The 27,990-nt window shown below is 34.0% G+C and overlaps 1 protein-coding gene and 1 long non-coding RNA gene across 3 annotated transcripts in view; one reads left to right on the plus strand and one right to left on the minus strand.

The window, feature by feature from the left end:
- LOC145529435 (uncharacterized) overlaps positions 1-27,990 on the plus strand; it is a 286,481-nt gene that overhangs the window by 16,578 nt on the left and 241,913 nt on the right. The gene's annotated exons all lie outside the window — the stretch shown is intronic.
- Positions 11,668-25,816, minus strand: SLITRK6 (SLIT and NTRK like family member 6). Its single transcript, XM_081549857.1, has 3 exons — positions 25,656-25,816; positions 18,509-19,143; positions 11,668-16,108 (listed from the first exon to the last, which is right to left on the minus strand). The coding sequence occupies exon 3, from the start codon at positions 16,083-16,085 to the stop codon at positions 13,560-13,562; it is 2,526 nt and encodes an 841-aa protein (XP_081405983.1). The 5' UTR covers positions 16,086-16,108; positions 18,509-19,143; positions 25,656-25,816; the 3' UTR covers positions 11,668-13,559.

The following is a 27,990-nucleotide window of genomic DNA, read 5'->3' on the forward strand; positions in this document are numbered from 1 at the left end:
CTTAAGAGTTTTGCTTTGATTTCAAATTTAAAAAGAATCAAGGTGTATTAAATCTTGTTTTTTCAATCACAGCAGTGGTTATAATAAAAATGACAGTTTCTATATAAGGTCCTCTCCAATTATGAGGTATAATTTTAATATTTTTTAATATTAGAAAGTTCTTTGCTATTTTATAAAAATTTATAATACTGTTTTCAGTATAAATTTTATAGGGGTACAGTGTGTTTCTTGTGTTTTATAAATATTAATTTTCCTTGGATAAATACACAATTTGCCTTTTACCACTCAGTATTTCTAGATACTCTTTTCTTAAACTAACTAGATATCTTGACAAAACTTTTTAGAAAAAGTATGATTCATTTGAAAATCTTCACTGGCTAATTATTTCTATGTTTATACTTTCTTTCTTGCCAAACTTCTTTTATCTTTATAGCATTTTCAGCTCTGGATAAGAGGAGATCAAACATAAGTCAATGACAGTTTTATTAGCAGCTAAGTTTCTGTCTTTGTTTATAAAACTGATGCTGTGCACTAAAATTAAGTCTGAGGGAATAGATTCACTTAATGCAACGATGTTATTTCCTGTTAAAATAATGAAAGATTGAAAATTCCTTTTATTCTACTGACCACTTACTATCAGTTGTTAGCCTCCTTATATTATTCAGTTTAAACATCCAGTGAATTACAGTTTTGTTTCAAATAATGATTTTTTGAAAATATAATTTAAAAATCTCTAGAATTCCATAAAATTGACTACAAATAATCTTCTCATCATTTTTCCTGAGACTTTCTGTTTAATATAAACAATAAACTATTGTCTTTTTTAACTTTATATTTTTAATTTTCTCATCTTTAATTAGTATTGTCATACAGACAAATGAAGTATCCTCCATAATCTCCAGCCTCTTTGAATTACATACATATGTTTCTTCCCAGCTAAAACACACACTGTATCCATCTAATATTTCTAAACAATAATTGTTTTCCAAACAAGAGCCACACATATCTTCATATATCAGTTAATAACCTCTCTTCTTGTAATTGAGTCACAAAAGGTTGAGTCTTTTACAATTTTTGAGAGCTCCACCAATTAAATGCTTTTATTTTTATTCTGTTTGATGTTTTATTGCTGTAACTATGTGTGACTCATGCACTAGAGAAAAGGGTAACATGCTTTTGAAAGGACTGAATACCCCACAATGAAGCACTGGTCCTAGATCAATTCATCTTTCCTTTGACTTTAATACTAATTACACAATTATGCGTCATTGCATTATTATTTTACTAAAGGCCAAAGCAAAAAGACTGATAACCAGAGACGTTAATTTTCAGTTGAAAAGGTCGAGGTCATTTGTAATTATTTTCCTTTAGAATTCTGTTCCTCTAGGGTTAAAAAAAAAATGTATTACAGAGGAAAAAATTCAGCTAAAGAAACTCAGATATAATGTACCCCTTTAAATCTGGAATTTTGCAGAGAAGAGTAGTAGCAGTAGAGAAAAAGCAGTTTTAATTCTGACAAAGGCAACAGGAAATGGTTTGGTGAACTATGACCCTATAGTAAAACTGAAGTCTGATCACATCCAGATATGTTATGAGATATGGATTTGAACATTACCTCATCCTGAATCCTTTTTGCACCCAGGTAATCTGCTTTTGGACCTGTGAACTCCATGAATAAAATTTTGAAAATTTATTATTTGATTATTTTACCTGTCTTTATATATTAACACTTGTGGGCTTCCCTTGTAGCTCAGTTGGGAAAGAATCTGCCTGCAATGCAGGAGACCCGGGTTTGATTTCCGGGTCGGGAAGATCCCCTGGAGAAGGAAATGGCAACCCACTCCAGTATTCTTGCCTGGAAAATCTCATGGACAGAAGAGCCTGGCAGGCTACAGTCCATGGGGTCGCAAGAGTCAGACACGACTTAATGACTAAAACCACCACCACCATACATTAACACATACATGCATGTGCATTATTGCTAGTGGCTTCATTTTGTAATAATTCTTTCCTAGTAGTGCTAAAACTAACATTTTACCCAACACTGGCACTATGAGTCTACGTTCCTTATTTTGTTGAGTTATTTTTCCATGATTATGTAACTCATTATGAGAGCTGTGAAGAAAATAATTTTCTGTGATTTAGAAATTGGTTATGTCCAGGCATTTTGGTATTATGTGCATCAATGGCAGACAGCACCAGTGCAGGTCCTTTTTCTATTGGAGATCATATGCCTTCCTAATTCACTACATTTAGCATTCCTGAGTTGTGACATTTTTTCTCATACTGCTCTCATATATTTCTCATATTCCTTCCAAATTGTGAATATATTGCCTGGTTTCTATCTGAATATAGACAAAAGAGATGAATCATAAACATATTTACTGTATGATTCCAGCTGAAACTAAAAGATACAAAATTGTACTTAAAAAACACATCATTTAAAAAGCATTCACTAATTTAAAATCACAAGTTGAAAAATTATGTTGTCTTTTTCTTCTGAATAAAAAAGGAAAAACTAATTACATATTTTTACTTTGATTTTCCTTCCAAACTTTGTGTATTTTTATCTTGTTTCTGTCAGAATATTGTAAGTAGCAATACATTTCTTAGAGATATATTTAATACTGAACCCTGTTGATGCATGGTTGATGATGGTACAGAGTTTTATTTAAATGTGTGTTATTTTAAAATTGTATACACAGACTCAATATCAGATATTTCAGAAAATGCATAGCTTTTGGAAAGTCATTTGAAAAGTCAGCTCTAGTTGCTTGTTCTTCAGTATTTTATTTCAGTGAACTTGGGAGGAAAATTTAAGCTTCTAAAATGTTTTTCTGTATTTGCAACTCAGAAATTTGTGTTTTCTACTTATATACTTCCTATGTATCTCAAAGTCAGTGAACCATAGAGAGACAATGTTAGGCCAGACTCAAAACTAATTTCTTGCAATATATTATTAAAAGCTGAAATTTTAAAGCAACTATGTTATACTTTTAATGATCCATACATACAATGCTTTACTCATGTGATCAACATAGTATTTCCTGGACTATTCCAGCTTCTAGTGGTGGTCAGCAGTTGGGTTTGGTGGATAGTAGATGCATGCATCACTGCACTTTCTGCCTCTGTAGTCACATAGTGTTTTTTTTGTGTGTGTGTGTACTTTGTATATCTGTGCACAGCCTTATTGTAAGAAAACTAGTTCCTGGGTTTAGAACTTACCCTAAAATTCACTATGAATTCAACCAATTATCCCAGCAAAAATTCTGTTCCCAAATACAGTCCTAATCTGATGTTCTAGGTGGACATGAATTTTGGAGGACACTATTCAGTCTTCCACAATATTCATGATAGTATTTCTTCAAAATGGTATATATAATTTTAGTTTAAATTATATGGAAATTATTAAACAAGTAGAATATGTTATTATTTGCAAATATGTTAAAATATAAATATTTTGTATATTATATAAAATATTTTATGTTTAAATATGTATGTTAATATATAATATTTAATGTTAAAATATATTTTTAAATATTATATATGTTAAAATAAAAATATTTTTGCTTTACTTTTTATGATACGGATATGGAAGCCAAATGACCGTTATTAAAAATACATTTAATTGGTTCCATTTGAATTCTATTGTTTTATATGATTTGTTGGGGGAAATTACCCAACTGATCTAAATTATATTTATTTCTAAAGATTGTATTACTCTTACCAATTTTTTACTTCTATTAAGAGTTAGTAAACCGTTTTGATTTAAGAGCGTAGATTCTGGGGCTGAGAAAATCTCAGGCGAATCTAGGATCTACCAGTTTCCAAATGTGTAAGTTTTTGTCTCCATTCCTAGTCTGCAAATGGGAATAGTAACGTTTCCTGATTCGTAACGTTATTATATAGATCAAATTATGAAATAAAGAAATCCAAAATGTATTAAGAAATACATATTACAAATGAAAACCAAGCTTTGCATCCTGAAGCGAGTTTTTTTTTATTATTAATTACCTACTTGGTCAAATTAATAATTAGGCAAAAATTTTTTCTGTGTTCTCATCTATATTATTGGAGAAGATAATGGCACCCCACTCCAGTACTCTTGCCTGGAAAATTCCATGGACGGAGGAGCCTGGTAGGCTACAGTCCATGAGGTCGCGAAGAGTCGGACACAACTGAGCAACTTCACTTTCACTTTTCACTTTCATGCCTTGGAGAAGAAACTGGCAACCCACTCTAATGGTTTTGCCTGGAGAATCCCAGGGACGGGGGAGCCTGGTGGGCTGCCATCTATGGTGTCGCACAGAGTCGGACACGACTGAAGTGACTTAGCAGCAGCAGCAGCAGCAGCATCTATATTATTAACATGATGTTGAAAGTTTGTATTCAGATGTAGATTCATTGCTGAAACACTTCATTAGTGATTGAAATGCACATACTTCCCAATACATTTATTTTGAAGTTGAAATGTAAACAAACATATGGAGACTTAAGACCTCGCAAGACCAAAGGTTATATTTATATTGATGATAGACTTATGGTATGATTAGAAGCTAAACAAACATTCAATGCTAAAATAATAAGTGTGATGAACGAGTACGATATTTGCAGCTATGAACAGTGTAGTATTTGCCTCAGTCAACTGAAATGGTAATCACATTTTAAAATGTTTTTATAAATTTGTGAGATGAAGCATGATAAGAAGGTAGAAGCAGGAATTTTTCAAGTACGAGAAATCTGAACTTGACCACTACTGTGTGTGTGGTTCTGAGCAATTTAACATTCTGAGGTTCATTGGCTTTATAGGTAAAATTGGGATAATACTGTTACTTGCAGGTTAGATATGAGGATTCAACTGAGTATATACAGAGCACCTGCTACTTGGTATAGATGTCTGGTAGGCAAACACTAAACTATAGCTATCTTTATCATTTATGTAAACTCCAAGATGTAATACAGCCCTTATAAAGTACAGTGCTAAGAAGAGTCTTGCTAAACTCACTTTTTTACATTCATATTGAACACTCTTGTAGCTATAGGAAGTTCAGACCCAGTGATACTAACCTTAATAATTTGATGTTTTTCTCTCATATATTATTTTCTCTTAAACATGAGGTAATATGTCACGTTAATAACACTCAAGAGTTAAATATAAAGACTAAAATAAATTATAAATAATGCAACAATCCATTTTAAATTGCATGTGATTTTAAAAACCCAAATATTGTTATTTCAACAAGTGAGCATTTGTGTGCCAAAAAAAAAAAAAAAAAGTCTGAATTCAAACCTTATACCTTTCACAGAAATTTACTCAAAATGGAAATGGATCATGGGCCTTAACATAATGTGTAAAACAAAAACTCTTAGATCATGTGGGAGAAAATCTAGGTGACCTTGAATGAATATGATAATGATTTCATAGATACCATGAAAGGCATAATCTGTAAAAGAAATAACAAATAAGATGGATTTCATTGAAATTAAAAATATATTCTCTGTAAAATACACTGTCAAGAGAGTGAGAAAACAATCCATTCACTAGGAAAACTATTTGCAAAAGATGTATTTGATAAGCACCTGTTATCCAAAACACAAACTCTTAAAACTCAATAATAACAAAACAGACCACATGATTAAAAAAAAGGGGGGGCTGAAAAGCTTAACAAACAACTCATTAAGGAAGATATACAGATGGTAAAATAGCACATGAAAAGGTGGTCCAAATCATATGTCATTTGGAATCTAAATTAGAACAACAATGAGATACCACTACACATCTATTAGAATTCCTAAAATCTGGAACACTAACGGTAAATGCTGGTGAGGATGTGGAGTAACAGAAATTCCTATTCCTTCCTGGAGGGACTCCAAAGTGGTACAGCCATTTTGAAAGTTCGATATTACAAAGCTACACACACTCCTATGGTCTGAGATTTATTCTCTTTAGTATTACCCAAATGAGTCAAAGGTGGCACTCGTGGTAAAGGACCTACATTCCAATGCAAGAGATGTAAGAGATTCGAGTCGAGAAGATCCTCTAGAGAAGGAAATGGCCATCCACTCTAGTGTTCTTACCTGAACAGTGTCACGGACAGAGGCTACAGTCTGTGGGTTTGCAAAGAGTTGGACACAACTGAGCAACTAACAAATGAGTCAGAAACCTCTGTACACCTGAAAACCTGTGCACAGATATTTATAACTTTTTTGTTCATAATTTCCCAAACTTGGAAGCAACCACAATGTCCTTCAGTAGGTGAATGGGTAAATAAACTGCAAAACATCCAGACAGTTGAGTGTTATTAAGTGCTATAAAGAAATGAGAAACACCAAAATTCTGTAAAGCAATTATCCCTCAATAAAAACATAAATTAGAAAAAAAAAAATGAGGAATCAAGCCATGAAAAAGTATGAAAGAGTTTTAAATACATATTACTAAGTGAACAAAATCCATCTGAAAAGGATACAGACTGTATGATTTCAATTATATGAAACTCTGGAAAAGGCAAAACTCTGAAAGTAGTTAAACGATCAGTTGTTGCCAGAGAGGGATGAACAGACAGAGCCCAGAGGGTTTATATTGGAGTGAAAACAAGCTGTATGATACCATAATAGTGACTATATATCACTGTGCGTTGCTCAGAGCCCATAGGATGTGCACCATCTACAGGGAATCCTAATGTAAACTGTGGTGTTTGGGTGATAAAAATGTTTTAATGTAGATTAATCAATTATAATAACTGTACCACTCTGGTAGAAAATGTTTACAGTAGTGGTGGCTGGCTTTTGTGGGATCAGTGGGTATATGGGAATGCTGCATTTTTTGATCTGAACTTGAAACTGCTTTAAGGAAAATTTACTTAAAAAGAAAAATGTAATAGTATTATAAAGCTATTTTTCTAGGATTCAAATGATGAATTCATTGAAGTAATGATCTTTATCTTAAACTGCTAGTAGTAAAGAACCTGCTTGCCAGTGCAGGAGACGTAAGAGACACGGGTTCGATCCCTGGGTGGGGAAGATTCCCCTGGAGGAAGGCATGGCAAACCCATTTCAGTATTCTTGCCTGGAGAATCCCATGGACAGAAGAGCCTGGGGGGCTATAGTCCATATGGTTGCAAGTAGTCAGATCGATTGAAGAGACTTAACATGCACGCAGGTAGATGTAGTTACTTCAGGTAGAGGTCTTAAAAAATGAAATAGTGAAAATATCTGATACCATAATCTCTAACAACACTTAAATTACATACTGTTTGTACAGGACTTAAAGTTTTAAAGCAACGAAATATCATGAGAACTATGTATTTTGTATTATTCTGTTAATGCTTGATTCTCAGAAATATGACAGAAATTAAATGCTTAAAGGAGAAGGCAATGGCACCCCACTCCAGTACTCTTGCCTGGAAAATCCCATGGACGGAGGAGCCTGGTAGGCTACAGTCCATGGGGTTGCTAAGAGTCGGACACGACTGAGCGACTTCACTTTCACTTTTCCCTTTCATGCACTGGAGAAGGAAATGGCAACCCACTCCAGTGTTCTTGCCTGGAGAATCCTAGGGACGGTGGAGCCTGGTGGGCTGCCGTCTATAGGGTTGCACAGAGTCGGACACGACTGAAGCGACTTAGCAGCAGCAGCAGCAAATGCTTAAAAATTATATTTGAAAATATAAAGAACATTAATAGTAATTCTGAATTTAAAAGTAATCTATGTAATGAGTTTCTGCCTGCCACATGTTTGTGTTGTCCAATTAGTATTGTTGTCCAATATTCCAATGAGTATTCAGTAATTTTCTAGCTGTATCTTCAATGTGCTTTTATAACATTTTGAATAATTTAGAATTATGTAACTCATGTCTAAAATTACTCAAACTTACATCTTTTCTTCCATGAAATGTTAAGCGTGCCCTACCTAAACACAGAAACAAAAAAATGTATGAAGGGGAGACATTTTCTGTGATTCTATATAGCCTGTAATTAACATAAGGCAAATTTTTAATTCCTCTATTTGTAAAATGAAAAAATTAGATAAACTGTAGATATTTATGATGCGCTGATACATGAAATTGTGTTTCCTGCATCATAATAAAATGTCTTCCAATATATATTTCCTAAACCAAAATACTTTAGAATTCTAGGAATAGGCCAATGACATGTCCATGAAAGCCTTCATTGAGGAAATCATGTATAGCATTTAAAATGATCTTATTCTTCTACAGTCATTATTCTTGTGAACTTCATTGTTCCTTTTCAGGTTCTACCATATGTCAATATATTAACTTTTAGCAGTATGAGTCATGAAAACATAGTAATGGAGACTTATATATCTTTAGAGTAGTCATAATACCAAGTAAAAGGATAGAAATACATTTAACATCCACTCACTAATTATAAAATCATCACTGATAACACCACAAATTTAAAATTGAGCATGTTCATCTTGGCAATAGAATGATTCATTTTGTATATAATACTTGTTCAAGAACTTTATAACATCAAATAGGATGACATGACAATTAAATACCTGGAGATTTTGTATGAAAAAATTAACTCAAAATACCGTACTCATTTACTGGTAATTTTCTCACTGATAGTGCCTTCATGATGTAAGAGGCAATACTTATTTGTGGAACATCAAGTTTTCTTCTTTCCATGTTTCAAATTTCTGAAATAAAAGTTCTCTACTTCAAGTTTGTGATTTTAAATCATTTTACTTGGAAATACATCATGTGTGTATGTGTGTGCAGTTTGTTTTGAATTGTTTCTATTTTTATTCACTAATCTACTGAAGAACATTCACTAACAGGGCGGTATTTGTCTCTTTATTTATACTCTCAGTGCAGCTACATCTGACCATCTTCTCTTTCCCATGTACATAAGAATAGATGTGTATGTAATAAATAAGTTCAATTTTTAAAAAGATAGGTGTGTTCTATAAAAGAAATAATGGAATTTATTTCCATATAAGACAGAAATTTGTTAAAGAATGCAATTTTAATGATATAGTTATCTTTTATAAGTTGATAATAAACAACCATTCTATATTTTATTTGGTTATAAATCTCATTGAATATTTGGACAAATATCTGTATTTCAGTTTGTATAGAATTGAAAAGGCACAAAGAGATAACTTTATTTTTAATCACTTGTCTTGTCTTCATCAAAGAGATCATTCTTGACTTGGGTGCCCGGATACAGGGTCACTTCTTCTTGTAATTGGGCTTCCTGGGTAGCTCAAACAGGAAATAATCTCCCTGAAGTGTGGGAGACCTGGGTTCGATCCCTGGATCAGGAAGATCCCCTGGAGAAGGGCATGTCAACCTACTCCAGTACTCTTGTATGGAGAATTCCGTGAACAGGGAAGCCTGGTGGGCTACCATCCATGGGGCTGCAAAGAGTCAGACATGATTGAGCGACTAACACTTTCACTTCTTGTAATTGTCTCTTTTCTTATTATAATCTCCATTTATGATATCCCACCTTCTCAAGAAGAAAACTATGGCCACTCACATTTGAATCATAAAAGTGTTCAGGGAAAAAAAATAGAGAAGAATTCTTAAATTCATTTTAAAACCATTTCCCAATTACCAGGAGATCCAAACTTCTCTTTCTAAATGGTCAGCGTTTTCTGCGCATGCGTAACTCTTTTTATGAAGAGAACAGATTTTGCCAAAGATAATTGTGTGGAAAGTCTTATAAATGAGAAATATTTTGATCTTCTCTTCGATATATATTTGCTTATGTTAAAACAGTTTATTGTCCAACAACTTTGCAACATATTTACTATAATTCTTTTAAAAATACCTTTAATTATACATCTACTAGGTATCATAGAATATTATGAATAAATTACGTGTGTGTTGAGACTATCCATCTATCATCTACCTATTTATCTTTATTATTTCTCCAAAAATGTATGTATGTAGTCATTTATAAAAGGTGCTTCCCCTATGGCTCAGTGATAAAGAATCTGCCTGCAGTGCAGGAGACACAAGTTCTATCCCTGGCAACCCACTCCAATATTGTTGCCTGGGAAATGCCATGGACAGAGGAGCTTGGTGGACTACAGTCCATAGGGTCGCAAAGAGTTGGACATGACTGAAGCGACTTAAACACTCACAGCACGCATATATAAATGTATAATTATTTACATAATCATAAATATATACACCAGTATATTAAAATATGCATTTTAATGACCAGGAAATAGCGATATCACTTTTTTCAATCCTGGTTTAAAACTTAAGCTTTTTAAAGTAATTGGATTAGGCAGTTTAAAGGCCACTAAGATGATACTTCCATTTAGTTATTATTTGATTAGGAAGGAAAAATGTTTCTCTGTGGTTTAAGATTGATTCAAGAGGGAGAATCAGAGTTATTGATATATTCCTTTTTTATATAAGTTATAAGATTATCATCCTAGTATGGAGATCCATGGAAGATATTTGAAGAACACTCTTCAATTCCCAGTAAGTATTTTAATGGTAATTGAATGAAAATAATTCATTAAATACAGATTCATACAATTTGTGTATAACAGATAGACAGAATCTAAAAGATTTGATTCAGTATGATTATACACTACTATCATGATACTACAAACATCCAAGATTCAGACATGAGTGAAAAGTTGTCCTCATGTATTGTGAACAGAGTAACTTTTGTTTAAATTAAAAAGAAAAACTCTCAAGTGATGAAAAGTCTATTTTAAGAAAGCCCAGGTATTTGTAAATGTCTGAGCATACTGAATTATGATTTGGGATTTTGAATCTAACAATTGCAGAAAGAGACCACTTTAGCCTTGTAGGTAATAAACCAGGCAATATAATAAAAATTATTCTGTAGGTGAGGAGGCAGGGAGAAGAATAGGAAATACAGGTAAAATAACCAAAGTTCTGAGTGATTATCACGAGTCCCAAGACCTGGTAAAAGTTAAAGACCATCACTGGAGTTTCCAACTCTTAACTATTTGTAGTAGGGAAACAAATTACATAAGAAAGGTTCTGTCATGAATGAAACAGCTAAGCTTTAAAAATCTCTTACTCTTTGGAAACCATAATTATATCTGCATCATTGCAAATAATATCCAGACTCCATAGGGTTTTATTGGGTTGAGAGATAAGTTCATTCAGGTTTCTCGTAACAGCATACAGGGTTGATGTTACATAATTCGGGGTTGTATCTAATGTGAAAGATATATTTACATGACACCATAGACAGCTTTGTTCTGTCTTTGATTTTTAAGTTGAATGAATATTATTACTTTTGGCAATTAACAATAAAGATTAAAAAGAATATTTTCCTCACTCAAAAGAGAAGAATGTTCCACAGGACATGTCTCTGTCTGCATTCATGGATCCATTCCAAAGATCCTGCAGGCAAGTGAAGTCTGATACTTCTGTGCACTTGATTGGAATCAGGAAATACTTACAGATACTCCACTGAGCAGAAGTGCAGTAACATGATTTCTGCTCTTGCTTTGTTCTTTTCTTTAGAATGTAACATTTAAATTAATGCTTTGGCGGCTTTACTGTTCATTACTGTGCTGAGTACTTTTAGTGGATAAACATATAAAGTATTATATATGAACCTAGATTTCCCTTTAGTAAATGTTAATGAAAAAAAGATTTCCCATTTTTCTGATTTCCAACCTTAAAGGTTAATGAAGAAATGTAGATTTTCAATGAACCTTTTAATTATTAATACATAATTTGTTATTGCTTTATATAGTATATGCAATGATTTTTTAGAAACCTAGTGATAATGATGTCATAATAGATGCATAACTGTTCTTCATACCGTCCCACACAGGCTCCTACTATTTTTATTAAAAGGAAGTCTTCTCATTCATAATCAAAGAAAGAAAGTATATTTAGCTAGTCATGCAGACAGTTGAATGTTGAAAGCCAGCTCATTTAATAGAACATCCATGAATCACTAAAATAGTATAAAATAAATTAAAAACATCCTTCCTAATAGAAAATATATTCCTTCCTAACCCTGTGCATGCATCTGAATGGTGAACACCACAAAACTAAATACTTTAATTACAGTTTGCCTTGTGAAAATGTTCTGTATAACTGATTCTGTAACCAGAAAGAAGAAAATTAAATAGTTTCTACTTGTATTACGTAGGAAAATGATTTGCCAGAAAGGGAAAATTATGGGCCAGACATTTAGTTCAGCTCCATGACAATCACATTGTGACACTGAGAGGCCTTTTCACACGTGGTAAAGAAAATGCTCTGTGTTGGTGACAACAAACAGAAATCTTGTTTTGTGTGTTTGTGCCTGAGTGCCTGCATAAATGTGCATGTGTTAATCCTGATTTGACTGAATTACAGATCAGACTAATTGAAGAAAGCACATATAAAAAGAGGGTTTTCATTTTAGTTTTATTGTAGTGAGCAGTACTTTTAATTTTCTTGAAAGGCACCCAAGAATAATTACCTTTGTGAACCAAAAATATACAAAACTGTACAGAATAAATAGTTCATAAAAATCTAGCCATACTTTCTTGTAAAATAAAGCTACATTGTCCCACTCTTGAGGCAACTTAAACCACTTACCCTTAGACGTGCCTTTTGCTACTAATTTATGGCATCTATCAGTGTACATCAATAAAAATAAAATAATTTTTCCGATTTTTTTTACACCAGTGAATTATTACTTGTCACAAGAAACATATTTCTATCTTGGTATTCAGATTTACAAAGGATTAATGCTATGAAAGAATTCAAACTTAATAGATGCACTAATTGTATTTACAGTTGAATATCAGTAGCATTTTCAAAATATCCCAAGAGTAAGAATTAAACTTTGAGCACAAATGACATACCTTAGTTCACAGCAGCATTAACAAGAAGATTGCCCACACAAAATGTGCAGAAAAAACAAAATGTTTTCTTCTTCATTCCACCTGAACTGTTACTCATTCTTATTTTTAAATTCAGAAAGCATTTCAGTGGCATTTTTTAATTCTCAAAGTTTCAAAGTTTTGGGCCACTCATATCCTATGTAATTCAACTTTCCGTTTTTTCTTTTCTATTACTATTTGTTAATTTTAAAGTTCCAGTTCCTTTTGCCTTTATTGCAAGAAAAGTTGGTTTATCTAACAATTTACACTTTTGTAAGTACATATAATGATTTTATAAACAATACATTTCTTACATATTATAACTACATTTACTGTTATAGCTTTTAAATGACAATCCAATTCTATTTAATCCATGGGTAATATAACTCAAGAATTTAAGGGTTAAATATTGAACCCTTTTAGATGTGCAAGAGGACATCTATGAAACACTTATATGGGAAAATATTACTATTAATATAATCCTTGAATGATTTACATGCAAGGATTTATTTTATTGGGGATAGACAAAATTGCCTGAAGACAATGCAATGGCTTCTCCCAGTGATCCCTGAGTTTCTTTTTCTTTTCCCATAGGATTGCTGCTGTGCTTAAGTTCTGATTGATGACATACTCATATAAGGCACTTATATACAAGGTCTGGACTTAAGACAGAATCGCAGCATTTCTGCAGAAGCCCTCGAACTCTCTATGTTTGCTGCTCCAGGACTTCTAAGTAATCAGGCTCAGCATGTAAATTAGCTTTCAGCTCAAAATACTCATTTTTAGTCTGTTCCACTAATACCTTCCTTGGCCTAGAGTACATTAATGTCTCCATCAACTTTAACTCTTCATGGGCTCCTGGATAATGTACCTCCGTATCAGGCTGAAGTTGAGCAATGTTTTTCCTTAGGTATTCTGTGATTCCCAGTTGCTGAAGTTCCCTTTCTTTCTCTAAAATGTTCCTATATAATGAACTGGCATCCTGGAAGGTTAAAAATTCAGTGGATTGGTCTGTGGTTTTGTACTTGATATTTGAACCTGTGAGTGGGGAGTGGTTTTCTCGTTCTAAAAGGCTTCTTTGGAGATGTTTTGCATCACTTCCCTCTTTCTCATTCCTTTCTTCTTCTTCCAGATGCTTTGGGCCAAAGGATGGGCTCCTATAGACATGAACCATGGGGCTCACCATGTGCTGCTCATAGAGTGATGCTGTGGGTCTTTCACTAGTGTGCTGAGTTGTTTTATGGCCATACATGCTATACTGGAGATGCACAGGACTGGTGTCTCTCATCTGCTCATCTGCTTGTTTCTTTTTGTATCTTCTCCTGCGGTGGAGAACAAGAACCACTATCCCTGCAGCACAGAACACAATAGTTATGAATACAATCAGCAGACCTAGTATTAAAACAGATAGTGGTACAGCATCAGTAAGTGATTTAAAAATATTATCAGCTATAGTTGCTGTTGTAGGAGTATTGACGATAATGTAACTAGTCTGAGTTGGCAGGGATGGGTTATTGACCAAACCTGGGCAAAGAAGTTCACTATTGAGTGCTTTCAATTCCTTTTTGTCTAAGTGCTCTGGAGAGGTGCAGAGTATTTCATCTATCACTGTGTTCTTACTTAACTTTTGTATCCATTGCTGCAGTCCAACCAGGTCACAGGAACAATCCCAGGGGTTGTCCTCAAGGTCAATCTGGGTCAGTAAATCAAGATCATCCAAGATATTACTTACAGGTAGATGAGTAAATTGGTTTGTTTTAAGGTTTATCCTCGTGAGAGGAACCCCTGAAAAAATATGTGGTGGTAAAACTTGTAGGAGGTTGTTGTTTAAATAGAGCACTTTCAGTTTAGGCATTGGGTTGAAGGTTCCAGGTAATATTTCCTTAATACCATTGTATTCAAGATATAAGTACTCAAGATTGTGGAGACCAAGGAACATACCTCCACTCAATTTGGTCAGGTGATTACCATTCAGATAAAGCTTTTGTAATCTTGTTAAATTCATAAATGATCCTTCCTCAAGAACCTCAATACGATTGTTTCCCAAGTGAAGCATTTCCAAAGTGAAGTATTCCACTAAATCAGACTTCAGTAATGTATGAATGATATTCCCTGCAAGAATAAGCTTTCTAGGATTTTGTGGAGGAGGTTTTAGATCTGATAAACTTTCAATATTGCGCTCTTGACAGTGTATTAGAAGTCCTGATGGGGAGAGTACTTTGCAATTACAAGGAATAGGACAGTAGAGTCCCGGAAGTTGAGTGGATGGCTTTGTAATATAAGGTATTAAACCTGGTGCTTTGGTGGGTGTTTTTAAAAGAGACGTGGTCTTGGCTGACATGCGACTATCGCTTATTGAAGAGGTTACTGCCAGATGTAATGATCCAGAAGGATCCTCGTGTTCTTCGTATACTGGTGGAGTGGGGCAAATCGATTCCCTTTTCAGCCGCCTTAGTATGCTTCCTTTGAAAAATGGAGGGCTGTTGCATACAACATCACCAATTACAGACTGGGGGGGCATGTTTTCCAACCAAAGTTTTAGCTGTAATAAGTCACAATTGCAGGCCCATTTATTGTCCTCCAACTGGAGATCCAATATTCGGCCAATGTGTTCTAAAAAACCAACATAAGGCAATGTTTGCAACTGATTTCCACGAAGATCTAGATGTGTTAGAGGAACAAATCGAAATATGTTTGGAGGAAGACTCTCAATAGCATTGTCATTTAAAATTAACACTTTAAGTCTGTTGAGCTTGCTAAAGGCACTTGGTTCAATCACTGTAATGAAATTGTTATCTGCTTGTAGGAATTCCAGGTTTTCCAGTCCATGGAAGGTATCCTCTTTAAGAATTTCTAGAGAATTGTGATTGATATGAAGTTGCTTAAGAAGGCCAAGGCCATGAAATGCACCAGTCTCAATATCTGCAATATTGTTAAATCCCAGGTGTATTGAGATAGCATTGGTAAGCCCAGAAAAGTCATTTGTGTGAAGCACTGTCAAGCCGTTATTTAATAAACTGAGGTGGAAAGGGCGTGACGGTGGCACACTTATTTGGGATAACTTCTTAATACCTTTCTCTTCACAATTTATTAGCATCGTACCGTCTTTCTCCTCACAATTGCAAAGAGAGTCACAAGAACCTCTGGCTGAGGCAGAGGACATTGGCGATTGGGACTGTGAAGATATACAGGCAAGGAGAGATGAATACAACAGATGAATCCAGAGCTTCATGTTGTCAAGTGATGGATCTGATTCTGTAAAATAAAATGCAATAGCAATGGGCTTTAGTGGCCAGCAGCAGGGAGGAGATGAATCTGACATTTTCAAAATGATAGGTTTTCCTCTAATAGGCAAAATATTGATTATTTTAAATGTGTAAGTGCATTGCTGAGTCCACATTTTCTTTTATTTTGTACAAATATTATGACCGGCAGATTTGTTTTACTTTTAACTTGTATTATGATAACAATTTAAAATTTAGGTCAAGGATAACTTCAGGTATAGCAATTTGTGTTCATATCACCAACTAATTGCATTTTAACAGATGTGAGGGGTGTGGCTAAATGAACCATTGATAACTTGATGTGATGCAAAGGTGTATATTTGAGAAGACTTTAACTTTTTAATTTTTTTAGCTTAAACTAGATGAATTTTTTTTATATTTATTTTTAATTGGAAGACAGTTGCTTTACAGTATATTGCATTGGTTTCTGCCATACATCGGCATGAATCAGTTCCCTCTCTCTTGAACCTCCCTCCCACCTCCCACCCCTCTAGAGATAGCCAGGAGCAGAGAGACCTGTAGGAAATTCAGAAATGATAGAAAGACTGTATGTATGCATTTCCTTTAGTTCTATTTATGAACTGGATATCACAATATAACATCTAATAACTCTGTGTTTAACCTGCTTTGATTTTGGTTTAAGATATTAATTCCATTATTTATTTTTAAAAAAATGAGAAAAATATGTCTATGTAGTAAAGTAAACTTTTATAAAAGAATTTTAACTGTGCTTTTTAACTATGCTGTCTAGGGTAGTTTGTATAAGCCTAAGTATCAGGTATATATGCTTAAAGGTGTCCATTCAAATTTCACACTTTATATTGAATTTCTAGAGGTGGAAAATTCACCGTTACTCTTAAATTATTCTGTGGATAAGGTTAACATCATAAAAACTAAAGAAGAAAAATTGACCTGTGACACACATTTCTGGCTCTTATAAAAGAAGGAATAATACCTCATATCAACTTCTAACAAACGACTTCCTAATGAGGTCTTGAATGAACTAGGCTTTAGGGCACTGCATATCTCATAATTAAGTAACTGATCTTCTTTATTGTAAGGCTTAATGATGCAAACAATGAACTCTGAAACAAACTTCACTCTATAAAAATATTTGAAGGTCTCTCTAGTTTGGTAAATAAAAAAGGACAGTTCAGGATAACGACATCACATATTCCAACTCCTTAAAAATTTAATACATGGATCTGAAACAGCAATTAAAAGAAATTCTAACTCTAAAATAATAGCAGTGGTGTGGTAAATACTTTGAACTCCAATGTATCTAATTTTATTAACTTCCTTCAAATAGTGCATTTTAAATTTAGACTAAATTCAAAGATAAACAAACACCACATCTTGTAACTATTCAAATTTTGGAAATGATAGGTGCTTTCATTTGTCTGGATAGGATGTAAACAGTGACTTTGAATCTAATTAAAATTCACAATCAGGTAATGCATCCCAAAACCCAATCAATAATCTCAAAAGTAAACTTCCATTCCATGAAAATACACAGTCTTATTGAAAACATGTATAATATGAAGTTTCTGAAAGTTAGAAGGCAACCAAAGACATGAAACAATCAAGTAGTGCCTTTCTATATGAAGGGAAAGTTAGCTGACTGAATGTTTCCAAAGGGGAATAGTTTGATTTTAAACAGCCCTGAGGGCTATGCTTAGAATCAGGCAGCTTGGAGTTGGAGTCTTCAACTTGTGGGTTAGCTTCACAGCTAATCTCCATGTTTCTCCATAGATGACCAAGAAAGAATACTCTTTATTTCACCAGACAACACATCTTGAGAAAATAGTGAATAACTTCCAGATGAGAACCTCTTGTTATTTTTATCTCACATACATTTTATGCTCTTCAAAATGTAGCAGAGAACAGTTTCTAACGTTTTCAGAAATACACATAAATATTAAAAGTGGTTCTATATTGACAATATAGAGACTGTGTTAAAGAGGTCAAAAAAATCTCCATTTACATATTGTCAAGTCTGGAAAAAGTAAAAGTGGTTTACAGTATACAAAGAATCGTTTGATATTCTGCTTGTATTTGAGATTCAACAGTGGTATTTGGAAGTAATCTTTCCGTCAGAGAGCACACATAGGTTAGTTTCCAATAACAAACTGCATGCTGTAAAAGAAATAGTGGCAGATTATTTTACTTCTCTACAGCCAGCTGTTAGTCTAGATGTCTGCTGCTCAAAGAAAACAGGCATCTGCTACTGCATTAGTTGTGCCAGTGAACAGGAAAGAAACTGGATATCCTTTAAAGCAAAGTTATTTTTTTAGAGAGGCAAACATAAATTCAATCACTTTAGAATAATGCAAAAGTAGGTATAAGGAAAGCCTGGAAACATTCATCTTACCTGTAAAGCAGAGACTTTCTGACGTTATCTGTAATGCACAGCTGGAAGAGATGTTCAAAGTAAATTCAGTTTCCTTATTAAAAAAGAAAACACCAACCACTGTGTACTTTCTTCTCAAATATCACTTTTTGGCAAGTCCCATCGCTTTATAAAGTTAAAACCTCTGGTTCAAGACAAAATGCTGAGCATTTCATTGAAAATATTTCAAGCAGACTGCATACTAGATCATCCTGAAGCAGTTGTCCTTTTATTCCCCAATTAAAATTCACGGCATACTTCACAGCTATGCTGACTTTTTTTGCATATAGTTAACCATTTGCAAGCTGCTGCGTGCAGTAAACAAACAAGATGTTTAACAGAGCTGGGATTGATCACTCTTGCTTTCTTAGGCTGTAGATCCAAGCTGCAGCACTGTTCTCTTTCCTCCCTTTCTAGTCTTTCCTGTTAGCTCAGTTTGTTATTAGTCAGATTGCCAAGGGCTGGGAGGTAGGCGTAAATAAAGAGACTTCTTGGCTTTTGACTCAGCCTTTAAGCCCTTCCCCATCAGAGCGCTTTAATCTGCCAGTGTCATTTAACACAAGAGACAGCTCCACCTTGAGACTCAACTCCTCCTCCTGCAAACGGTCTTCCTCTCCCTTTAAATGCCAAATATAGTGCAAGTGAATTTTGATGCAAATAATTACATATGTTGAATAATATTTTGTTATTACAGCAAACTAAACCATACACTATACTAAAGTCTCATCTGGCATAGTATTGTACTGTTTGCACACATGTTCAGAAAAACTGCAAGCACGCTACCTATAGCTCCAGTTTTATTTTTTCACCTGGTACTTAAGGTTGAAATTGTGTACTAATTAAATCTTAAAATGTTAACATGAACTGCTTTCCTGAAATACTTGTAGTTTTGTATTTACCATTTGAAAAGCAATTTAAAGCTTCTTATCTGAGACTCTTAAGTTTTATACTTCATTATTTCTTTCCCTATAGCTAGTGTTCAATTATGAGACTAGAATTGAAGTTCTTTTTTTTTTCAGGTGAATAGTATTTATTTGGAATGGAAATATGATCATTTAAAAATGCATTATACATGATTTTCTTTAGTTGAAAACAACTTATCAGTCTCAAAAATATGAAATTGTCTTTCCAGATAAAATGAAACAAACATTTTCATCATGTAGTGATTTCAATATGTAGCAATTATAATAACCTGATTTTTATGATACTAACTCTGGGAGCATTTTTTTTCCCTAAAATATAATATTTGATAAGTTACTTGTTTCTTCAGCTTTTAAAAGTTTCTGAATTATCACCAATGAAACTCTCAACTGTCAGATTCTTTATTTCCCCAAATGCCTGTGTTTTAAAAATCACTCCTCTTTACCTACATTTCAAGGACCTGAACTTTTTCCATAGCCAAAAAGAATATACTAAATGCTGTTGTTGATTCATTTTAAAACAGTCTATGTTTAGAAACTCTCTTGCCTATAGGTTCTAGAGGTTACCTATATATTATTAGGTCCCATTTTAGCAACAACTATTTTTTTTTTTTTAAAGAGGTTTTATGCAGCTTATATTATTGAAACAGGAAAATATAAGATTAGGTTGTTATTTGATGATTGTCTGCAGTTATGCACTCAGATTCACAAAGTTCTCACATCTGTGGAATAGTTGTTTTAAAAGCTAAAGATTTTAAGGCAATTTCTAAGATTCTCACTTTCCTATATTATACATTTTCTCATGCATTAAGTTCATCATTTATTTTAATAGCATTATGTGCTTTAAGATAGAAAGAGATTATAATATGGGTGAGAGTGTGGAGAAAGAGAGTAAAGATAAGGAATGAGATAATAAAGGGAATAAAAGAATAAAAGAAGCGAATTACTTTTTGGCACAGTCTACTGCTAGCTGAGGGTCAAGTTAACTTAAATCAATCTAATGCTTTAGATAGGTGGTGACGAAAAAGAGAATCAGTGAGAAAAGAGGGAGCTAGAACAATTTCTCTCGCAACACTATAGACATAATTCTCCAAATGCATTCACTTAGGTTTTAGAGGCAAAATCACAGGAGAAATGCTCTGAAGTACAGTCTGTGGTGGAAAAGCTGTTCAAATAGCCATATGAGAACAAATAGAATGAATTTTTTTTGTAAATTGAATATCTTCTCCAGCTGGAGGATGTGTTGATTTTATTCATAATGTATACCTAGCATATATTTGATCTTATTTATCTTGAGTCTTTTGCCTATATGTAACATGTTATTTTTTTTTCATGTGTAAGTTACTGGTTAACTACACAATAGTCAAGGGGGAAAGAAGTGAATAAAAGCCTTTGAAATAACTCTTTGTTGGGAACATAAAGGTTAGGTAAGCATTCTGTTTGAGAAGCATTCTGTAACTTTTAACTTAATTCAAAGGAGTAATATTGATAATGCATTACTTAGTATTACCTCAAACTTAATAATATACAACTTAACACATTCACAATGATGTGAAGTGAAGTGAAAGTAGCTCAGCCATGTCTGACTCTTTGTGACCTCATGGAATATACAGTCCATGGAATGTCTAGGTCCGAATACTGGAGTGGGCAGCCTCTCCCTTCTCCAGGGGATCTTCCCAACCCAGGGAACAAACCCAGGTCTCCCACATTACAGGCGGATTCTTGACCAGCTGAGCCACAAGGAAAGCCCAGGAATACTGGAGTGGGTAGCGTATTCCTTCGCCAGGGGATCTTCCTGACCCAGGAATCGAACTGGGGTCTCCTGCATTGCAGGCAGATTCTTTACCAAAGCCTAATAGCTAAATCCACTGATCTCTATCTTTTGTTAACTGTAATTCCTCAGTTGTTTCACTCAGTCAATAATGCAGCCATCCTTTCCAAAATGCTCATGGCCAGTGTGTTAATTATTGTTGCATGCATGCATGCTAAGTGGCTTCAGTCATGTCCGACTCTTTGTGACCCTGTGGACCAGTCCATAGCCCACTAAGCTTCTCTGGTCCATGGGATTCTCCAGGTGAGAACACTGAGTGGGTTACCAAGCCCTCCTCCATGGGAATTATTTTAGCAATATTTTAAATTTCCAGTGATTACATGGAAAAGTACTTTCCCAGCGTAGCTTGCTCCAAGTATTAATGATAAATTTAAGTAATCATAATAAACACTCAGTGTTAGTAATTTTTCCAAGTAGTTTACCCCTAGTGACTCCATAATGGAAAATTTTAACGTATAATAATTTTTACTGATATCTTCTAAGTTATGCTTCTTTAGAATGTTCAACTTAAATAGTAAACATGAAAGTATTCTAGTCACATTGAAGAGTACCAAGCAGTCAGAAGAAATATACCAGTCTGTGTTAGTTCCTTTAGAGTGACAGCATATGTAAGGCAACACAGTTCATTCACTGTCAGGACTTTGGAGAAGGCCTCTTCTTCCCTGCTTATATAGATAGTGGAGGTGATCATCTTACAAATGCAATGTGACAAAGATCAGAAAAGAATATTTCATCAGACTGATAATGTATATGGAACAAAGAGAATTAAAATACCTGATTGCTCACTGGAAAAAGGAAAAATAAAAATAACAGTGAATGATTTTTTAAATTCTGTTTAGGTCTAGTTCTGCCTCAGAACATCTCTCCACCTTTTTCAGTGCCACATTTAAGTGGTAAAGTGAAGATGTATGTCAAATTTATTTTAACTCAAGAGAATAGAAGGTTTGAAGACAGAAGCCTTTTGTACCAAGTGTGGTATAGTCTGCACTTGTGTGCTCAGTGGAGTCTGACTTTTTGTGATCCCATGGACTAGAACCTTCCCCAGGCTCCTCTGTCTACAGGTTTATCCTTTCAAGAATACTCAAGTGGGTTGCCATTTCCTCCTCCAGGGGATCTTCCCATCCCAGGAATAGAACCCACGTCTGTTGAGGCTTCTTCATTGGCAAACAGATTATTTACCACTGAACCACCTAGGAAGCCACTGGTGTAGACTGAGGCATATTTAGATACTCTGAAGTTAGAATGTATAAAATTTGGTGAATCTTTCGGGATGATAATACTACAGATGGACTTTGAATATGCATTGGTGATTTCATACTTTTAAGAAAGAATGTAAACCTTGAGGAAAGAATTTAAAGAAATTATTCTAAGCAAATATTTTTAAAGTACTTATATCATTATCATAAAAGAAAAACACAATACACATCCTTGAGAAACATATTATTGTGGGCTCTATCTTCTCTGTACTCTCAGGGAATTACAATCAAATTCATGATAATACTATGGAGATTGAATATTACAAATATTTGCAAATGATATCTAAATGTATAGATATGTAGAGATCTTGTGCACTAATTATATGAATTTTATAAAGACATTTTGTTATTTCAGATTAAGGTTTCCTTAAAATAATAATGAGGTAAAGTCTACTTGAAAAAATTTTACTTATATACACAAATCTCATTCATAGAAAATAATAATAAAAGAATGTTGTCTATCTTACGCAATCCCATGTTATACAGTAAACTCTGAATTTGATTCCCAAATATTGAACTTAGGATTCTCTTTCACGTTTCACTGGAAGAGAGGCCCCAAACTCTTTACTGTAGTTACTTACTTTTTTGGTTCTGCTAAAGTCAGAACATAATGATTATGGATACCTTCACTTCTGACAATAACATGCAAAGGAATATGACCTTTGTTTGAGGGAGAATAGATTTTCTCACATTTTAGCAGTAACATCTTGGCATTTGAGGACATTTGCACACATTCATGAAGAATAATGTCTTCTCAGTGAAAAGTCTATGCATCTTAGAAAAAATTAGTATGATAGATATAGTTTATAAATTGACACATGAAGGAGTGTTTAGGAAACTTGCCTTTTACATTGAACCTTTAATAAAAAGGTCATTTGTTATTTAAATCTTAAGTTTCCTTCATGCTTAATTTGATCTGAGAGAAAAGATTTAAACTAATAATGAAATTGCCTTATTCTAAGATAGGCTTTTCAATAAAACTTCCCGTTTTGATCTGAAGTGTGTTGGCACACAGGAACTCTTTGATACCATTGCTTAACCTGGCGAAACTGAAAGCAAAACAAAGACTTTCTCCTGGAAGCTTGGACTGCAAAGTTGTCTTCTCTTCATAAAAAAAAAAAAATCCCCTACTTCAAATGGATGACTAAGAAGACTTAAAAAAAAAAAAAAGTTTACAAAAAACAGCTAAAAATTGTTGATGGATATTTCCATGATGAATATCGAAGAATGTGTAAGAGAACAGGTCCAGTGGGATAATGGTAGACACTGTGTGTTATTATATTGATTGTAAAGACTCATTGAGGGAAGGCTAGTATCTGCTTCATAGTATTCCTCAAGTATCAAAATTGCACATAGAAAACAAATGAGCAGTTATTCAAGTCAAATAATTTCTTTGTATGTTCTCACTATCCTGCGATCTTAGGACATTTACCTCCTTGTTCTCAGGAACATATACAGATTTATTTAAAAATTTTTGTCCATATAACAAAATCTAATGCTAAAAATAAATATTTAAAATAAAAAAAAATTAAAAATTGATCCCTATGGATCTCCCCAAATGTTGTCTCACAGGTATTTTAACACAACCTGTATGACTAAATTACTTTGGATTCAGATGAGTAACAGTAACAGTAGGTAAATAGCACTGAATTGAATATGCATGATAGGCTTAGTAGACTATCTACAGGGAATTTTAAGTTCCTGAGTGTCTTCCTATTGCCAGTCACCATTTGGACCTCACTGGCTCTTACTATCACATATTGCTGTGTCATTGAAGGATGCAAACTTAACACTTTTAATCTTGTAATTGTGATATTCAAGCATTCTTATAAAATATGTCAGTCTCATTTAGTTCATTTTACTTCAATAAGATAAAGCTATGAATATCATAACCTTGAATATAATGTGTATATATGGAGAGAGAAATAATTTTTTGTTCCAATTGAATCTATGTTCTATAAAGAAAGAAAATAATTGACAAGGTATACATTTTTGTTGAAAACTCTAAGTATATAGTTCAACGATGACTCATTTTTTATTTTGCATTTTAACTCAGTAACAGTACTGTTAATATAAAAGGACACTGAACTATTAATGTCATGGCTGGAATATTAATATTAACCAAGAAAGTTAATGAATTATTAGTGACAGATTCCACTGAATAATGTTGGTTTATTTTGTTAATGGAAATCATGCTGAAAAATTCCAAAACAAAATAAGAAATTTTGCATTTTGCTATGTAATATTTTTCAAAGTGTTACAGAATTTAGAGAGTTAACTTTTGAGTTGTAAATAATTTACTCAGATACCCAGGGAAAGCTATTCCTTCAGAATCAATCTATATACATGTAAAAAATGCATTGATCATTTACCTACACACCTACATGAAAATAAACATAAATTTTTATTAATTATCCTTTTGATGCTTTTACCATATACTTTTTTTATATATCTGGTATATCTTCTGGAATAATTGCAGCTTTCTTATGACATATTTTGAAAGTATACATATCCCATATAACATTTCTATGTTTACGTTCAGGAAAATAAGTTCAGTACTACTTAAAATTTTCATGTATTCCTGTATTGAAACAGGACATGGATAATTTGATACACAGTAAGTAACAAATACCAAAAAATATTAGCAGTTAGAGATTCTAATAAAAATTAAGACCTAAGAATCAGACAACCCATAATAAGTTATAACTTGTTTAAATTGACAGCCTTTTTTTTTAAGAAAGGAAAGACAGATAGAAGAATCAAGTTAATTTTTGATATATCATACCAGATTTCTATGAAAAATAAAATCTAATCCTCATAAAACACTCATTTGATCTCTAAGAAGGACTTTCAGTTCCTTTAGCATCAAATAGTGTTAAATTTGAAGTCACATGACTGTAGAAAACAAATACTCCTTGAAATATTTTATTGTTTTTTTTTTTCTGGTAATTATAATCAGGCATTTCTAAAAAGTAGTTTTATTTGTACCTGTAACCTGTTCAAACTTAACAGCATTAAATTTTAGAAATTTCACAGCTTTAAACATTCTTTTAGCCTTAAAGCAATGTTAAAAACACAGTTTATCTAGCTTAAGAACAGAAAAAATTCAAAATAGCTCTTACCTGCTCTGTCTTCCTATACACAGAAACACATGCTTTCAGCAAAACATTACAAATCATTGAAATTAGTAGAAATCCTTGATATGGGGGGAGGGATGAAATTAAGGATTTTCAGTCTAAAGTAATCTTGAATATTTGTATAATACTGATAAGAATTAGGAGACTCATTCCTAACACGTCCCTTGGTTTAAAGCTTTTTCTCTCTTTCAGCACCCTCTAGTGGGTACTTTAAAAAATTTTTAACAACTGAAAAATTGACAAATATGCTAACTTGTTCAAATTTTACTCTCTAAACATGCAGTTTTTTAACCTTAGTTATGTAATATTAATAACAAGTAACACTTTATACAATTTTGAGCACTCCCCATGTCTGTAACTAATGTGATCACTCTATGTATCAGTTCAGTTCAGGTCAGTTGCTCAGTCCTGTCCGACTCTGCGACCCCATGAATCGCAGCACACCAGGCCTCCTTGTCCATCACCAGCTCCCGGAGTCTACCCAAACCCATGTCCATAGAGTTGGTGATGCCATCCAGCCATCTCATCCTCTGTCGTCTGCTTCTCGTCCTGGCCTCAGTCTTTCCCAGCATCAGGGTCTTTTCCAATGAGTCAGCTCTTCGGATCAGGTGGCCAAAGTATTGGAGTTTCAGCTTCAACATCAGTCCTTCCGATGAACGACCAGGACTGATCTCCTTTAGGATGGACTGGTTGGATCTCCTTGCAGTCCAAGGAGCTCTCAAGAGTCTTCTCCAACACCACAGTTCAAAAGCATCAATTCTTCGGCGCTCAGCTTTCTTCACCATCCAACTCTCACATCCAACTCTCTCACATTGAACGGGGAGTGCTCAATGACCACTGGAAAAACCATAGCCTTGACTAGACGGACCTTTGTTGGCAAAGTAATGTCTCTGCTTTTTAATATGATATCTAGGTTGGCCATAACTTTCCTTCCAAGGAGGAAGAGTCTTTTAATTTCATGGCGGCAGTCACCATCTGCAGTGATTTTGGAGCCCAGAAAAATAAAGTCTGACACTGTTGCCACTGTTTCCCCATCTATTTGCCATGAAGTGATGGGACCAGATGCCATGATCTTAGTTTTCTGAACCTTGAGCTTTAAGCCAACTTTTTCACTCTCCTCTTAACTTTCATCAAGAGGCTCTTTAGTTCTTCTTCGTTTTCTGCCATAAGGGTGGTGTCATCTGCATATCTGAGGTTATTGATATTTCTCCCAGCAAACTTGATTCCAGCTTGTGTTTCTTCCAGCCCAGCATTTCTCATGATGTACTCTGCATTTAAGTTAAATAAGCAGGGTGACAATATATAGCCTTGATGTACTTCTTTTCGGATTTGGAACCTGTCGTTGTTCCATGTCCAGATCTAACTGTTGCTTCCTGACCTGCATACAGGTTTCTCAAGAGACAGGTCAGATGGTCTGGTATTCCCATCTTTTTCAGAATTTTCCACAGTTTATTGTGATCCACACAAAGGCTTTGGCATAGTCAATAAAGCAGAAATAGATGTTTTTCTGGAACTCTCTTGCTTTTTCGATGTTCCAGCGGATATTGGCAATTTGATCTCTGGTTCCTTTTCCTTTTCTAAAACCAGGTTGAACATCTGGAAGTTCACAGTTCACGTATTGCTGAAGCCTGGCTTGGAGAATTTTGAGCATTACTTTACTAGCATGTGAGATGAGTGCAACTGTGCGGCAGTTTGAGCATTCTTTGGCATTGCCTTTCTCTATTTTTACCACTGCAGCATTCAGTTTATTTTGAAATTCTGTTGTTTCTCCCTAAATGTTTATTCTTTCTCACATTGGTTTTGCATTTTATCCACACCGTTTATTCAACAGTCTTAATATTTCTTCTTGCATACACTTAGGATAATTTTTCAAATTCAAATTTTTCTTTCCACTAATAGATGCTACACATCACTACAATTTTTATTTACTAGCCTGTTTCTGTACTGCTCACAAATTTTCAGTGAAAGAGCTGATTTTTTGTTGTTGTTGTTAGTTTTGACTTTTCTGATAACTTAGACTAGACCTGATAGACAGAGTGCCTGATGAACTATGGACAGAAGTTCGTGACATTGTACAGGAGACAGGGATCAAGAAAATCCCCATGGAAAAGAAATGCAAAAAAGCAAAATGGCTGTCTGAGGAGGCCTTACAGATAGCTGGGAAGAGAAGAGAAGCGAAAAGCAAAGGAGAAAAGGAAAGATATTCCCATCTCAATGCAGAGTTCCAAAGAATAGCAAGGAGAGATAAGAAAGCCTTCCTCAGTGATCAGAGCAAAGAAATAGAGGAAAACAACAGATTGGGAAAGACTAGAGATCTCTT

Source organism: Giraffa tippelskirchi, chromosome 12 (genome assembly GCF_054371585.1).
Source record: "Giraffa tippelskirchi isolate mGirTip1 chromosome 12, T2T-mGirTip1v1.2.pri, whole genome shotgun sequence".
In the NCBI taxonomy this organism is placed as follows: domain Eukaryota; kingdom Metazoa; phylum Chordata; class Mammalia; order Artiodactyla; family Giraffidae; genus Giraffa; species Giraffa tippelskirchi.